Genomic DNA, 17,653 nt, shown 5'->3' on the forward strand with positions numbered 1-17,653 from the left:
ATTTTTGTTTGATTTGCCTTTGTTTTGTTTTGTTTTATTTGTTTTTACTACTTGTTTCAATGGTAATTTCTCTATTGAAAAAGGCCTTTTGATAAAATAAACAACACACTTCAACAATGCTCTTGTCTGTCAGGCTTTTCACATCCATGATAGCAGAACTATTCAACTTAAATATATGTAGTCTTCCTGTCCTATATCCCAGGTTGTTCCTGCCTGTTACACCTCAGAGTGATTGTATCTCTGAAAGGCCAACAGACACTAAAAAGAAATTTCAAAAAGATAAGGGTGAAATTTTCCTGACCACATGAGATATCTAAAGTCTAGACATTTCCATCTAAGTTATTTGACCATAAAGAATGTCTGGACAATGGAGAGAGACAATCCTTTTCAGGGCACAATCCACCTCCATCTAAAGGGGACATACAAAACAGGTTAGAAAACTGCATTCAGGAAGTCTCTCCACTGACTACCATGGCAATATAGTTGACTTCCTGAGATATCAGAAGTCGAGGAAGGCCAAATTGTTTTCCTAATAGCCCAAAATGTTTTCTGTTTTATCAATACGTAGCTGAGGCTTCTTATATGCCACAGCATCTTGGCAATTACTGAGGCGTTCACACAACTATGTTTTGAACTCAAAACAGGTGCTTTGGAATCTAGGGGAGCATTGGTGAGAAAAATTGGCAAAACCATGAAGCAGCAATCCAGAAACTATTTCCTTTCCTCACTTATTTCTCACAGCTAAATTGACTACTCTCACCTGTGCATTAGTCCATTCCATTTCAGGAAAGGGTCCCAGCTGAAGGCCTCTACCTGTGGGATTTTCTTCCTCTTGGCCTCTCTGGAAGTACATAGAGACATCTGCTCAGGACATGTTCCAAACTCAGATTTTTCATTGCGTTTGTATATGGTGTCTACTCGTGTGGTTTTGATTCACGGGTTGTTTGGGGGGAAGGGGTCTGGGGGCTCATGTTCACTATAACTGGGAAATAATCTTCCCTTCAAGTTGTAAATTGATTTTAATACACACTGAAATGCCCAGAGGCTTTTTAACAAAATTGAAATGGCATTATATTATAGAATATTCAAAATGTCAATGAATATTATTGATTATATATATCTATGGAATAGCTATTTATCCTTCAAGGAAGAACAAGCAAGGGATATTTATTTTACAAGAAATAACACTGTACTATTTTATTTCAGTTTATTTTTAGTATGCAACATCTACCAATCTCAAGTAATTATTAGCAAATCAAGCAAAAAGGCTATAAGGAATAAATAAACATTCTCTTGACAGTCCACCTCTTTCTAGCCAAAATTAGAAATAACCCTGTTGCTTCTAAATTTTAAAAGCCACTCTAATTATCACTATGAATTTCTGAATTTTCAACAGTAAGAGATGATCTTTTTGCTTTTAATGAACAGCAGGCTTCAGTTTTGTGAAGCAGAAACTCTACAATGAATTCAAGCTCCGGCCTAGGAATGAGTCAACGCCATTGTAGAAAACATATGAGTTCTTAACAGACAACAAAAATATGGAAGAACCCTGTCAGTAAATGGGAGAGTTACATTGCAAGAATCAAAGATTTTGTTAGTAGTAAAACTAGTGTGTCTGTAGCTATGCATCCAATTGTTTGGGTTCTTTTTTTACGTAATGTTTAACACCGAAGGTACTGAAAAGTGTTTTTAGAAAGCCCACTTTCTTTAGCTTATGTAATGCTTACCCTTCTCATTCACTATATTACATTAGAGACTTTTTAATTCAATATTACTAAATGCCAGAACTACTTAGAAGCAACAAGGACAAAAGAAATAGAATGTTTTCACTCTCACCTGCAAGATTAATTCTTTTTTTTTACCATCAGGCATAAACCCACAAGGCTCACAAGTCATTCAGGGAAGTCTTGAAACACTGTTGGTATAAGGAATGGCTACTAAATGTCAAAAATCCCGGACTATAGTTTTTAATGTTAAGTGTAGCCTGAGTAAAAGGGACTTTTAGCTCCACTTAAAAGGACCACTGCTGTCATACAACAGTATTCTTAAGAACTGAGGCTTATATTGCTGTTGTTAAACTCCAGGCATTTAGATGTGTCAGCCAGGAGCAGAGTCCTTCGAGACATGGGAAACTCCTGAGGCTGGTTCAGAGCTCAAACAAAAACCTGAGTCACTCTTTGGAGGATGCATTCCCACCTCAGTGAGGTGGGATGAATTGAGGTCTGAATATTCAATTGAGCTCATACAGACAGGACTTGTTTTAACGTGACAAGAACTGGAGTAACTTGTTTTACAGTGTAATGAGTGGCCATAGATTCCCACACATCAGGATCAAGCCTGCCAGGAGTGACTGGGAAGCATTAAATGGATGAGTCCACCAGGGTTGATACATTTTGACTGCAGGAATGTTCTGCGTATACGTAGTTTAGTTTGTGACTTTGGTTCTGGAGATTTTTGGAAATAAATGTGTATTTTCATAAACAACAGACAGAATAAATTCTCACAGAGCTGTAAGCGCTGCTCTGATGGAGGAAACTTCAAATGCAAAAATACAGAGTAAGGAACATCTGTGTGGAGATCATTAACTAAAGAGGAGACAAGAGTGAAGTTCTGTTGAAAAATGATCTTCCTTCAAAATAAGAATGATTACTGTATATAAGGACATGGGTTATAAGCATTGTGCTGTAATCACTGATGATGAGACATCAGTAGAACTTTGTAATTTTGGGGGTGCTGCATTTTAAGATAGATACTGAAAAAAAAAATAAAAAGGAAATCTACAGGAGAGGAAGAGAGATTGAGAAATTGCAGCCTAGGAAAGACTGAAAATGGAATCTTATATGGAGATAGTGATCAATTGTCTCTTCTGAGGACAGAATACAGAGAAAACATCCTAAATTTTCTGCTGTGAAAAAAAACAACTCTAACTGTGGGCGTGCTGAAACATTGAAAAAAAATCCTTTCTGGTCCTATATATTGTGACTCTATAGCTTTCAGCAATGGGAAGTTTATTCCTTATTCATTTCACGAGTTTTGAGAACCAGATGATTTAGAGCCAGCTAACAGCAAAAGACACATTCTTCTCTGCTATTAAAAAAAAAAAATAAATCTGTATACCTATTTCAAATTAAGCACTAAGTGGATATATTATGAGGAAATATAATCCTCTTTTTAAAAACAGACTTTTGAATAAACTTTGCTCAAGTGCAACTGAGGCAGCATTTAAAACCAGCATTCTTCATAGGCATCATATTGTATGTTACAAATTTGACAACCCTAAAGGTGAAACTGAGTTTCCCTGATAAATTTGTCTTGTGTCATTAGATGCACTAAGGTATCACTTTGTCTCTAGCTGCTCTTTCAGAAGTGTATGGGTTTCCTTTTCTGAGAGCCACATGCTTATCTCAGATCTTGCAGGACATCTAAAATAGCACTAGATGCTTGTCTTAGAAAAAGGAATCTCACTCAAAGTCTTTTTTTTGTTTGTTTGTGTTATTTTTTTGTTTTTAAGGAGGTGTTCTATTTGCTAATAGCTATTGTCGTTGATACCAGTTATTTTTGAATACAAACATATATTTAAAATATAAAGTTTGGGGGTTTATTGCAGAGAAAAGCTAAATCTCCTGCTCTTACATATATATATATATATATATATACACACATATATAAGTTTCAAGGTACCTTAGATGTTATGAACTACCATGACAGTTGTGATCCCTTGGGAGACCTCACTTTTAAAAATCCAAAGTTTTACACAGGACCTATAGACAAACAGGTTTCAGGGTCTAAGTATTCCACTTTCAGAAGGGGTTAAATATTCCTATAGCTGGATCACAGCCTAGAAAGCCTTGTAAATCTGTGGATTGAGGAAGGATCAATTTAGTGCCATGAAAAAAAAAAAAAAAAAAAACCATATATTAAATACTGGGAAGTTCTCTGATCCAACAAAAATTACTTTCATACAAGAACATGACACAGTATCAAAAAACAAGTCAGCTACACAAAGAAAACTGAGGAAAAAAGTTCTATGTTTAAAAAAAAGTCTTCACAAGGTGAAGACAATCTCATGAAAACCTCAGGGGACCATGCAGTTCCTATTAATCTTATTTAGAGGGCACTGAAGTACTACTATGCCAAGTAACAGTAACAAAATATGAATATAGGGAGATGTAAAGAAAATTGTGATAGTGTTTTTAAATAAAGCAGTGAAAAAAAATTGGTATTACAGGAACTTCAATATACTGAATAGTATCAGTGATTACACTGCTAAGTTCAAGCCCGTTCTTTATGCCAATGATGTAATTACTAGATGAATTCTGCAGAATTTACACATATGCAATTACAAGTCACTAAAATTGATATTTAGCATGAGGTGATGAGCTTTTGTGGCAAATAATTGCTTTTAAACTAAAAATTTCAATTATGTCAGACAGTGAGTGGAAGGCAAGTTTCAATGAAAAGCTCAAAAATATATAGGAGTCTACAATTTCCTTTTAATATTTGAGTCATTCTTCTTACCAGCTTACAACAGAATAATAAAGGGTTGATAACACATTGGTGTTAAGTCCAAAAATACTTTTAAAACAGGCTTGTGAATGAAATGAAAATTCAGGAGCAGCAGATGGCTTTAACTGCTGTTAAATGTGGAGTGGCTTCCAAGAACAAGATGTATGTAATAAATAGCCAGAGACATAAAGTTTCCTTGCTAGTTTAAATCCTGAGCATACAAGCTAAGTGGGGGCTTTCAAGCTTTGGCTCAGTGCAACATCCTTACATTTTACTCTTGTCTACAGCAGCAAAAATGCTTGTTATTGACAGTGTGTGTCAGCAATGGGTGCAATTAAAGCGGCGCTGAACACAGTTTCATGAGTAGGCAGGTTTAACATGGGCTTTTAGAAACAAGAATAGTTGTTGGCTGTGCTTGCAGGTTAATCACATTCAGCACCAGCGTGTTCATTGTCAGCAGTGGATAATTATGCTGGTGTACACAATGCCTCAGTTTGTGCATATGTTTTACATAATAACCGTGTTATGAATTGCCTACCCTCCTAATTCTTGATCTGGATGCGGGAATTAGGATGGCGTGCTGCATCTAGGGTTTCTGCAGTCAAGATCTGACTGTCTCCAGGTCTTGTGCCCTGTTGGTTTGAAGCAAAAGTGAAGTCCTGGAGGTCCAGGAAAACAGGCAGCAACTTTTCTGTGTGTACTTAAACCAGTTTTAGCTCCATCTCCTAATCCACCAAAAAATAGCTTTGTCAGGTGGCAGCTATGACTATGTTAAAGTTTCTACATTTGTTACCATGTATCATTATATTTGATTGACACAAATATTTGTGATATGGAATAAAACTGGAATTTGTAAAGCCATACAGTAATGTACAGAGGCACAAAGACGAGTTCAAAATAATGAGCAGAACTGACACAAAAAAATAAAAGTACATTGGGATTGAAACCCAGAAAAAAATAATTGTTTTTATTTTCTCTTAAGCTATTGCTTCTGTAAAAACAAAGAGATTGTGAGGAACTGTGGAAAGGAGCATCATGGGGTCTGACTGAGTCTCTGAAGTTCAGTACAGACCTGTGTTTTAATATATGTACCTGCCTGCATAAATGCATCAAGGTTGAGTCTAGTTAGTACATGGTATCAGTATCTCCTCAATACTATTTTGAATGAGCTGGAGGGAAAGGGAGAAGCAAGGGAACAAGTTGAAGAAAGGTGAGGAACCAAGTGAAAGAATTGTATCAGACAAGACCAGAGATGTCAGGTCTTCATGTGGGTAACCAAGTATATTCTTGCTCTGTTGCTAGCCTGTCATTTTTCACTGCTACTCTAGAAAATCATACTTTCTACCCTGTCATCCCACAATAAAACACCTCTTTTTCAGTTAATTATATCCAAATAAATACTGAGATAACTAGTGCAAAAACACATCTCTCAAATCCTATCATTATACTCCATTCATGAAATGGATAAAATTAATTCAGTCTACTGATGCTTGTGTGGCATCCAGTGATCACTTGGTGTCCAGGGGTGTTCTAAGAGATCTTTCTCATCCTTGTCTGGTACTTACTGCAAGTCTCAGAAGCAAGAGATTACTCTATTGCCTGGGAAACTCAGCCATTAAAGCAACACTCCCCAAAGCATGCCTTTTATTCCCAGCCCCAAATCAATGGATAAAAAGCACCAGCTGTATAAGCTCCCATACTTTTGGTCAATCTGATAAGTAACTTTACCAGAGGAGTATAATTAGTTCGGAGATTTCCAGAGTTGTTGCTTCTATCCAGTGTATCTCAACTGAAATGTCCTTATTTCCGCTGTCAAATGGATGTAGAACCTCTTATTTTGTTTGCTCCCTGTTCAAGTTTCTGCCTGTGCTGGTCAGTTGAACCTGCTGCAATACTGTAACACCACTCCTCCTGTACCGCCAAAGAAAGGGGGCTGAGTAACCCACGCAACCCTGCACCCTCACTGTGCTCACTGCTGGATGTGAGTTGAAGCCCTGGCTGTTTCGGGTCACTCCAGCTGGCTCCTTCCAGGTTTAAAACTGCTCTAGAAGGGGTCAGATTTAAGTAGTGTGGACATGACACAGTGCAAACAGAACTTCTGTTCAGTAGTGTAGACACAGCCACTTTCTACTGTTAGAGGTACACAATACCATCACCTAAAGTACGAGTACCCCAGACTTCAAATACTATCCATTATTTTGCTTTGTCTTTTTCTTTTCCCATTTGCAAGTCTCCAATGACTTTAGGGGTGGTTCCTAGAAATGCAAATATACTTGCTGTCAAACTTCTATTAATCAGTTATCAGTGATGACCAGTTGAATTCACTGGAGCCATCCTGTAATTTGAAAGTGCTGAATACAGATCATAGTCTGACTGATTTTGCAAAAGTGTTTTTGAGAGTTTATTTACATTATTTTCACCATCCATTTAGACAGGGAATTATAGCGATAACAGATTACATTATTAAACCTAACCTTTCTTGAAAAGTACTTAAACACATGCTCAGTAAACTGTGGTCTGTTCTCAGATATTACTCATCTAGTTGTACTGTCTACAGCAAAAGTTGATTTGATATGTATGAGCTCCTCTTTCACAGAAGCATCGTCTGATAAAGTAAGACAAATCCAGCACAAACACATAGGTTTGTAGGATATTTGCCCCCCCCTGAAAATGTAGACAAATAAAGGCCTTTTTTTTCCAGGGGCTTTTTTTTTTTTTTCCTAACAACCAATGTCACCCTCTTTTGCATAATGAAGGCGTGTATACCCTGCCAGATCAGCAATACTGCCCTTCAGCTGAAGCCAATTCAATGTATTTTGCACTTTCTTTTGTGGGTTGTGCACTCTAAATGCCTGCCATTTTAATATATTTTTTCTGTAATATTTTGGAGATCATCTTTCTAATGCCCAAATCCTATCTGCTTCCAGGTGTTCTTCCCAAAATTGGTAATAAGGGTTAAATACATGCCAGTGCCAAATGTAGCTATTTTCCAGGGTCTTACCTTGAATTTGCTCTGGCAACCTCTGTGCCTGTCTCCTCTGAGACCAGACTGGTTATTACATTTCAGTTATTAGGAAACAAATTTAGGCTCAGGACAATTTTTTCTACTAAACCTTTGTTAAATGCATGAGAGACTTTGTCTATAACCATCAGCTCTCTTACAGGTTTATATTTAGTTCATCGTAATACATTTTAACAAAAAAAAAAGTTCTATATCTGTGGAAAAGTGGGGATTTCCCAAGCCATTTTGGCAATTGGTTTGTGGTCAATATTAGCTTAGATTTATTTCTGAGGAATAGGGACATGAGATATTTGCACCCATAATCTGAAGTGTTCTTCTGTATTACAGCAAACTGTTCAGTCTCTGTTACCTGTAATGCCAAAGTTATTTCCAGGCTTCACTGTGTGAATAAAACTTATTAGTATTTCACTTATGAAGATCATAAATGAAATTAGATCTTCTAATTCCCAAACTATATAGTAAGATTAAAGCATTGATGTCCATGTGTTGCTCTCCCCTCAAGAAAACCACGTGTGTTGAGGATATAGGTGTCAACATGAATCAATGTTGATTTGGCAGTACTGCCAAAGAGCAAATATATAAGCAAATTTAGTTCAGTTTTGACCCAGCAGCCCACTTTTTCCAGAGAGCATCTGCTCATGGCTTTCTAACCTTTCTAGGTCCCCCTGCTTGTGAGGACATCACAGATGTGCTGCCTGGTGAAACATTTTGGTTGTCCAGCACAACTCAAACTGCAATATATTAAAAGATTATCTTCCAGGGATGGAAAAAGTAAATGTACTGTTTTTCTAAGGTATCTGCTAGTGAATCAAGCTCATAAAAACACATGGCATAAATTTTCACTGAACCATCATTCTCTTTTTTTTTTTGTCTTACCAAAACTAATGACTGTGCTTGCTCTGCCAATACTTAGGCTAAGGGATCTTTACCCAAACATGTGAACTGGAGATTGGTTGGTCTCCATCATCTCTTCTGATGCCTCTGGAGACTATAACCATGCCTATCAGCTGAGATGAGGATGTTCATGCCATTTTAGTACCAGAGATACCTGTCTGGCCTTCAGCTGTCGCTGGAGAAAGGCACAGGTTTCCTACAGGTGTGGCGATACATCTACCACAGACATTGAGTGATATCTCAGATGCTCTATAACATTTAAAATGCTGCTAAATGTCTGTGTTTTGTCAGGTTTATTCCTCCTGAAGAATATTTTTCCAACCTCCACTCTACTTTCTTCATTTTTAGGAATGCAGCTTCCTGATGAGGAAAAGGAGTTCCCGTATTTTCCGCTAATAAAAGAAGTATCTTTGTCGTAGTACCATTACATGATGTGTCTTCCAGTGTGCTGATCATCCATCCAGTTGACTCAATTCTTCTTTAATGTGGGGTCTCCAAAGTAAACTCTGCTCTTCAGAGACCTCTCTCCCTGTTTAGCTTTTGCACACTTATGTGGCTTTCCTTCTTTAGTGGCAACAGGAGCAGCACTTAACTACTTTACTATCAGTAGTAAATTTACCATCCAGTATTCAAGCCTGTACTTTTCTAACAATGAAAACAACTGTTCCTGGCAACATAGTGGTGTGTGTGTCATGTCCAGCTTCATAAATGCCCCATTTACTTCCAGTTCAATAGTGTATTTATCTCCTAATGAACTGCTGCTCATTGTTCCTAAGAGGATTCATCTGAGCAAAACACATCGTTGGCTCTTGCCAGCTTTTGCAAAGCGATATAATCTATCCTCCTTCTCACATCTTTCCTTTTGTGACACCCAGTGAGTTGGCTTCTGTTAGCTAACTCTGCTTCTAGAACTCCATGTGCTTTTTTGCTGCAGTCAGAGTTGTGATGCTGTGCATTTAGCTCTTTCCTCTTACAGTGCTGAGGTTCTCAAACAGGATACAGTAGTCTACCTGTGACCCTGAGTCTGGACTTATGGTCCCTTCTTTTGTTTGTCAAATCCTTACATCTTTCCTCTAGGGACTCTCAGTGATATTCCTAAGTAGTATTTACACTCCCAATCTGTGTTGGGCTGTGTTGGGGCATGCTCAATCCCTCCTCCACTGTTTTCTGCTACAGGACAGCTAAGCGGGCTTGACGTGCTCTTGGAAGAGCTCCAGATGAATGACTGGGAGAAAACAAACACAGGGTGTAATACAGAATATAGAGTCAGCACGTGTTCACGCTGCACACTGAGCATCAGCAGTGTGGGATGCACAGGAGACTACGCTTACGTCTCAACGCGCATGCAACCAACATGATCCCTCATCAGACGCTCACCCCCCCAGGAATGCCACACAGCTCTTCTCTCACAGAAGAGCTCTAATTAAAGTCACTATTGATATTTCATGCTTATGGGGTAGAGAGCATTCCTTATCCTTCCTTACTTCAGTTTTATAGGCTTTTTGCCTGAGGCAACAAAAAGTATCAAACATATCAAGGATTTCAAACCAGTGATTGTGAGAAAAGGAGCTGCCCTTTGCTGGCATTCACTTCTTGCAAAACTAGAGTGGTTTTGCTGTCATCGTCCTTCACCTTCCTGGAGAATTTCAGTCTTGGTGAGGTTGGCTTTGAAGCATTTTGCTCTCCTCCTCTCTGTATTTTCTCTGTTCCCTTTTAACTCCTTCTACTGATCATGCTCAGCAATCCCTCAGTTCTGACAGCACTTGCAAGAGGTCTCCTTTAGATTAGGTCTGGTTTCAGCTAGCTGGTAATAACCAACGAATTCTGATGTCACCTCTCATGACCCTCATGTCTTATTGACATGAACACAGAGGTATTCGCTGGTTATCTCAGAGAGGACTAAACTAAAAAAGGTTGAGACTTGTTTCAAATATATCCTACCTGATTTTAATTTCACTCCTGTCTTTCTAACAAAATATAGCGAACGTTGCTACAAACAGAAGAAAACTAATTATGATGAAATACATTTGGGGAGGATAACTGTGCTGCATTTTTGAGTGCCTTCAGAGGCATAAGTGTATATTTTAGCTTTTGTGCTATATCCAAATAAATAAAATATAGTAATTCAGAAATGCGTTGGCAGGAAATCTTGATGCTGTTTCATTTTATGAGAACACAAAGTATTAGGCATTGACCTCATGATTCACAGGAAACAAATGTATATTTAAAGAACAGAAATAGTTACTCTACCTTAGTAGATCCAGTTTTGCTATATTTAGAGAGCCACTGTTTAAAGACATTCCCAAATTTAATTGTTCTAACATTTAATCCCTCCAGTTACAACAGAATAGAATTTGTATTAAGGTTCTTTCTCAATATTTCTCAGTTCTCTTCAGATTAATTCTTAGTGAGTTAATTCTTATAGCTGTTTTATATACTCACAGCTCTTACTTTTTCTGTCTTAGGTTTATATCTTTGGATTTTAGAAGCCTGTAAATCTTCATATTATTCTGTGAGTCTTCCCAGATTAAATTTGTACATACATTATGCTTATGTTATGTATATATAATGTTATCTCTTTTGACTTTATGCAACAGCTCAGCAAGAATATGGTCATTTTCAGTAGATGCAGGGATGTGTATTTATTTGTATAGGAAACTTAAGTTCTTCCCCTAAAGTATTAATCCTCTTTCTGAGCAACTACCCTGAAGAATTATGTCACTGAAAATAGAGTTACAGGGCAACCATAGGAAAAAATAATTAAATAAAAGAAGCTGTAGTTTGGAAAAGTACTTTACATAACACTTGTAAAGCTCACTACCACAAACATGACATTTGCTGGATCTCATGACAGCAATAAAAATGAATAGTATCCTTTAATGTCTTCACCATCTAGACACATTTCACAAGAGTATAATATATGGGGTTTCTTTCACAAAACTTTCCCTTATTCACTCTCCCTGCACAAAATAGCTCAAATTTCTTACAGCTGTCAGTCTTTCCCCATATTAGCACTAAACACCTTCCTTACACCGATCATCAGTCCCCTTGCTCTGCTAAGACTGTCATTTATGAAAGACACTTTCTCATGGTTGATGTGTACATTTTGAAAAGAATTGAACATGGGTGAGGTGGGGGATAAATATGAAGAGACCAGGAACACCTGCTGGAAACACTGTTCCTTCGGGTGATATGAGAGGACTGGAGACAACTCTGCTACATCACCAGACCACTGCATCCACCATAATCCTTGACGGATGGGCAAATGATGCTGAACCCTTTTAAAAAAACTTTATGAGTGAAATTAGCTCTGCAGCATTAAGTGCTAGTATCAAAGTGTGCAATCAAATGTCCAATACTACTGAGCTCACTAGAAAAAAAAATGAATGCCAATTTCGTCTTACAAGGTCTTGAGATTCATGGTTGCAGGGTGTCTGTCACAACCATAGCTAAATTTGAAAAATTATAGATCAGATTTATGACAAGATATGGATTGTTCAGGCATTATTCTTTAGTATGAATACTTCTCAGACTGGACAGAAATTAAAAATCCCCTCTACATTCCAACACTTGGCTAGAGAAACAGCAAAAATAAATCACTTTTAAAGATGAGATTTCTGGTCTGATTAGTATCTTCCTGATCCTAAATCACTCTGACCATGATAGTGAATAATCCTATTTTACACAAATATACACTCACATCCACTGCACATGGGAGACAGAGCTAAGGTTGCCATGGGAACTTTACCTCCAGACTTTTTGGTTTTGTATAATTAAAATAATGCAAGTCTAACGTTTCAATAATTTAGTTTTACCTTATAATTAATTGTGTTCATGTATTCTCTAGGCAGGAACTCATTTTATACGACAGGTACAGCCCAATGCAATAACTTCATTCAACATTTCCAAAACTTGGTTTTCTGAGGAGGGGATATTTTAAACGGAAGTCACTGTGCAGGTATACGGTACAGTATAGAAATAGCTGTGTAAGTGATAAACCAGGTGGTTCAGCTGCTGCTAAGGTAACCTCCATGGCAGCAATGAACTCAGCACAAGCTGTGTGATTGTACTGTAGTGTGTGCCAGCTTTTGGCATGGATTGATGCTGAGGGAAGGGAAGAAGGAGAACAATTCTGAGACCTGATACCTCTGCTCCATCAGCAGCCCTTGCCCCACACGCATTTAAGCCACCACAAGGAGCACCAGCAAGTCCAACCCTGCTTGCCATGGTTGCCCTCCACTCATTCTTTTTCGGTTCATCCCTCTTCTTCTATGCTCTTTAAGGCCAAGTCCTAGCTTCGCCTAGATGTTCAGAAAACCTGAGGTAGCTCTGAATGTAGGAATACACTCAGGCTCTTCAGTCTAAACTTAGGCTCTGGGTTTTCAGAAGAGGTGACCTACAAACCTCATTGATGTTAATGACTGAAAATATGCAGGAAACAGCCTTCCTCAATGACTCTTCCCTCCAGATGAGGGCTTTTGCGTCTTAGAGAAGCTGTATGAAGATACCAGAGAAAAACTAACAGTCAATGGAGTTGTCTGTCTTTTCAGTAAAGGGAAACTCAATCTTTTGTGCTATCAATCTCTAGAGCAAAAAATACTATTAAAAAAGCAACACCCTTTCCTCCATGTTTAAACATCTTGCTTCCTCTAGAGACTTGGACCTTGTGATAGGTTGTACGTGAAACAGAGGATGCTCACACTGTGCAAGGATTATTGATCTAATTGCAGTAACAGAGCTGCAACTGATCCCAAGAACATTAGCTTTATATCCTGCAGTTGATATACATGTACAGATGCTGCTGTCAGTACTGCAGACATGGAAAATGGGCTTTCTGAAGAACCAGTTGATATATTTAAGCGGAAAGGAACTGAGAAAAACGAAGTCTTTGGCACTGTGATGAAATGAGACCCTGACATATAGATCTATATGGAGGAAGGAGTTTAGTTAAAATATTCAGTATAAGTCTCCTCCCTAAAGGAATAGCACTTAATACATGTTAAAATATAATTGTATAATTGGAACTCAAGTGTTTGGGTTATGTAAAAGGTGCTGTAGGCGTATCAGCTCAGACAGAGGTAATTAGATCTTGTGTATTAACATTTTTCCCTTAAAGGGATAATCAGCAATATTTTTAGTAGTGGAGATGGATAAGCCTAGGAATTTGGGGAAAAAAAACATGTTGTTTGGAACTCCTCATTTAGCTCTGTGTTTTCTTCATTCCTACCTCTGTCATGACTGGACTGCAAGAATATTTTTGCAGTAGATTGCCTGCTTAATGCAACTCCAGCTGGGTACCCACACAATGACCACAATGCTACAGCTTTTGGTGAAATCAGCATAAAACTGAATCGCCTGCAAGCATCAATTATGGTGCTGAAAATAGGACTAGATAGTAGCATTAAAGAATACAATACTTGGCATGTATAGATAGTAACAGGTCATACACTGAAGCCACAAAAATGTCTGTGGCAGGGCCAGGAATAGAAGCAATCAGAGATTTAATCCCTCCTTGAGGCAAGGGTTAACACTGTATACAGAGAAGAGTAAACAGCCACATATCATTGCTTAGCTCAGTCAGTTTGAAGGGTACAATAGAAACAAATATGATTTCACTCACTGTAAGTCAAATGACAGTCAATGGCTCTACAGCTTTTGAGTATCCAATTGAAGCCCTTGAAAAATCAAGTGGAGGTATGGGAGGATAGGTTACCACTCCATCATAGGGTAAAGGTAGGAGAATGTCACTGACTTCTTGGATTTTCAAACAGATTAAAATGCTTCCTAGAGAAAGACCCACTTATTTTTAAAATGGTAAACTGCATCTCTAGAAAGTGGAACAGCAGAGCACAAATTAAAGCTGTTGTCATTTTTTTAGACTTTTTTTTAAAATTATTTTTTAAGATAAAAGATGTACAGCTCCTCAAGCCAGGAAAACAAAACAAAGCCAAACAAAACACCCGCATACAAGATCTACACCAGGTATTTTCTAATTTTGTTACTGTTTTACATTATTATCTTTTAAAATACAAGAAAAACACCTCATGGAGGAAATTCCAGGAGAAAAACCCAGACCTTAAACTCATTATTGAGAACTTCGTACCAAACTTTGGAATCCAACAAAAATCTCAACTGAAATCAATAAAAGATTAATCCAAATGAGAAGTATTTGCCCAATTTCATATTTCTCCATCAATGTTTACAAAATATGAAGGGTGAGTGTCAGGAGGATGGAGCCAGGCTCTTCACGGTGACAACCAATGATAGGACAAGGGGTAACGGGTTCAAACTGGAACACAAGAGGTTCCACTTAAATTTGATAAGAAACTTCTTCTCAGTGAGGGTGACAGACACTGGCACAGGCTGCCCAGGGGGGTTGTGGAGTCTCCTTCTCTGGAGACATTCAAAACCTGCCTGGACATGTTCCTGTGTAACCTCATCTGGGTGTTCCTGCTCCGGCAGGGGGATTGGACTGGATGAGCTTTCGAGGTGCCTTCCAAGCCCTAACATTCTGTGATTCTGTGAATTGCCCACTGAAGACTTCCTTATCTCATGTGAGGCTTTCTGAGGATTTTGAGAACAGTAAAGGTATCTTGTTTCTAGGTAAGTCAAAGCCTTTCTTGCTAAGTGAAGGGAAAAAACTCGATTTTGGCTTTGTTCCTAAAGTATCAAAAGACCAGGACTTGTGGATTGAAAGAGCTCGGTGGCCTAAACAGAACTTTCTTTTTCAGTGTTCATCTGCCCTGACATGAGAGGCAAGAAGAAGCAAGGAACAGTCACTAAGATCCGTAGGACAAGCTTTCCTGTCTTCCCTTATAATGACCTACACTATATATGTGACAAAGAGATACACAACCATTTTCCAGGTGTATTCCCAAGCACAAATATCAAGCAACTCAACTGAATTTTACCCTAAAGCTAGTGACTGGAAGTTCTCAATAAAGGACTTTTTAAAAGGCAGAAATTCATACACAAAAATACAGCAAAAATTAAAGAGGTCCTCAGAGGCTTTTTCACTTGCCAGTTCTTTCAAGGTGCATTTGCTCTAAAATGTGTCTTCTGTTGTGAGCTTGCACCTGAAACTGACCATTGCACACAGCGGTCGAGCACAACAGTGCATTTGGGAATGGGGAATAGCAATGAGTCAACGTGTCTTAGGGCTCAAGCAGCAGCTCAGCGTCAAACTGCTAAATGCTTGTTTGTAGCAACTCTGCAGGTAAGGCCAATAGGTTACCTAGAGCCAAAGAAGCAGTGAAAACAGCTGTAGATGACAGCAAACACAGCCAGAAGTCCACCACCACCTAGGGACTGGTCATTTCCTATCACAAAGCTGCCAAGTCCTCAGTTGTCTTTGCTCATGTTTATAGTGTTTAATGGTACATATGATAAATGCCTACAAGGTCTTTCAGGTTTGGGAATGCCATTGTAACTTTAAACATTATTATATCAGCATGTGTCAGACATAGAATTGTTTTGCTTTGCGCACTGTAGGCTCAAGAACATTATTATAAAGGTGAGAAATTAACTTCATTCTCAAAGCTTCATACACAGAAAATGTAATTTGCAGAAATACAAGTACAAAAACTATTCAGCTCTTTCTGGTTTTCAGCACCTTCTCTTTTTGTCCTGCTACAGTTTCATCATTTTCTTATTCTTTGCAGCACACACTAGTCTTTTTGGATGAAAACAAACCCTTCCATATTAGACACACCAGGAAAATGAATTTTGGCTTGCAGTTGGTGAATGAAGATTATTACAACTTTTATTCACATGCAGAAAATAACAATATAATATCTAAGGAACACCAGAGAAATGCAGTGTTTATTCTAATTTATCAGTTTTGTATGCACTGACTTGTACTAAAAAAGTCATCTAATGCATGACTGCATTAGTCTTCTTTTGCATGACTACATTAGTCTTCTTTGGAAAATTTTGTGCCAAAACTTGTTGGCCCTAAGTCCAACTAAAATCCAACAGATACCAAACCACATGTAGTGTTGTAGTTTATATGCATTTGATGCTCTGTGGGGCTTTTGTTAAGATAATCCAAGAAAGAAAAAGCAAGAGAAGCCAGTCTTCTGCGGCCTTTCACCCTTTAATATGGAAGCAGAATTTTCAGACCAAATAGTCATATTACCTTAGATACCAACCCTGACTGAGATCTGAAAAAATTTTGCACGTAAGCATCTCAATAAAAAGCCCTAACCCTAATTTCTGAATCTAAACTACACCAAAGGATAGAAATTTCAAGTGCTATACCTTGGTCTTTACATCAGTCATTTATGTGGTTTAGCCAAATCTGGAATTACTAAGATGGAGGTATTTCACTATGATATGTTTTATCAGTCTGATTTTGGTCTCTGAATCAGCTTCTCACTGTCTAACTAGGTGAATAAATTACATAGGAAATTCAATCAGAATCTGCTCTCTTTCCCTTTCTTGGCTTAATTTAATTTTAGTTGCTCCTAATTCAAGGAGTTAAAACCTTCTTAAGAAATAAATGCTTTAAATACATTGTCAGGATTTATCTTATTAGAGTTTTTGACAACAAATCGTTTTATTTTGTACTGCACTATTCAAAGTCTTGTTTGACTTCTCACTCTTGCATAAGAAATTTTAGGGACTTCTATATAAGGCAAATAGACCTCTGTATCACAAACATTTTTGACACTTTCGAATGAATCTTTACAGCCTGAAACAGACATTGCAATTCTTCCACCCACCATCTCATCCAAGGCCTACAGCCACCAAATTTCCAGAATTTAAGAGAGGGAGTCTTGTTAATGTACCAGGTAAGTATAGAGTTGAGTGACTTGCTTGTGCATATGCACATCTGTGTGAGAGGGTACGGACACATTTCTCTATTCCTGTCTGTCATTTGTCATAGAAATGCCCCATTAACTTCATTTTCCTTCTCAACCACATCCACTGACCTGGGGTCTAACAGTGAATTTTAAGTGAGAGCTAGAAACAGCAAAGAAAGCACATAAGCATATTTGAGAAGTAAATCAAAACAAAGTAGGAGGTAAGACATAAGGGCTGAATAAAGGAAGCTCTGGAGGAAGAGAATAACCGATGGTCATTAGACCCTTGGAAGGTGCTTAATTGCCATCAAAAGCCAAGGGGGCTTGTACCTAAGTCTCTCGAGGATCTCAAACTCAGAGTCTCACAAAATCTACCTAGACATTTTTACTAATAGAGGAACTGAAGCACAAAAGATGAAATCCTAGT

At 38.0% G+C, this 17,653-nt stretch overlaps 1 protein-coding gene across 6 annotated transcripts in view; it reads right to left on the reverse strand.

The window, feature by feature from the left end:
- DLG2 (discs large MAGUK scaffold protein 2) overlaps positions 1-17,653 on the reverse strand; it is an 895,217-nt gene that overhangs the window by 633,000 nt on the left and 244,564 nt on the right. For 4 of the 6 annotated variants that reach the window (XM_082046221.1, XM_082046223.1, XM_082046222.1 and 1 more), the window contains one exon: positions 761-841. The exons of the other annotated variants lie outside the window; for them this stretch is intronic. In XM_082046221.1, the coding sequence (XP_081902347.1) occupies positions 761-841 (81 nt within the window). The remainder of the gene's footprint in view (positions 1-760; positions 842-17,653) is intronic. 6 annotated transcript variants of the gene reach the window in all.

This window comes from Streptopelia decaocto, assembly GCF_964273445.1.
Source record: "Streptopelia decaocto genome assembly, chromosome: 1".
In the NCBI taxonomy this organism is placed as follows: Eukaryota; Metazoa; Chordata; class Aves; order Columbiformes; family Columbidae; genus Streptopelia; species Streptopelia decaocto.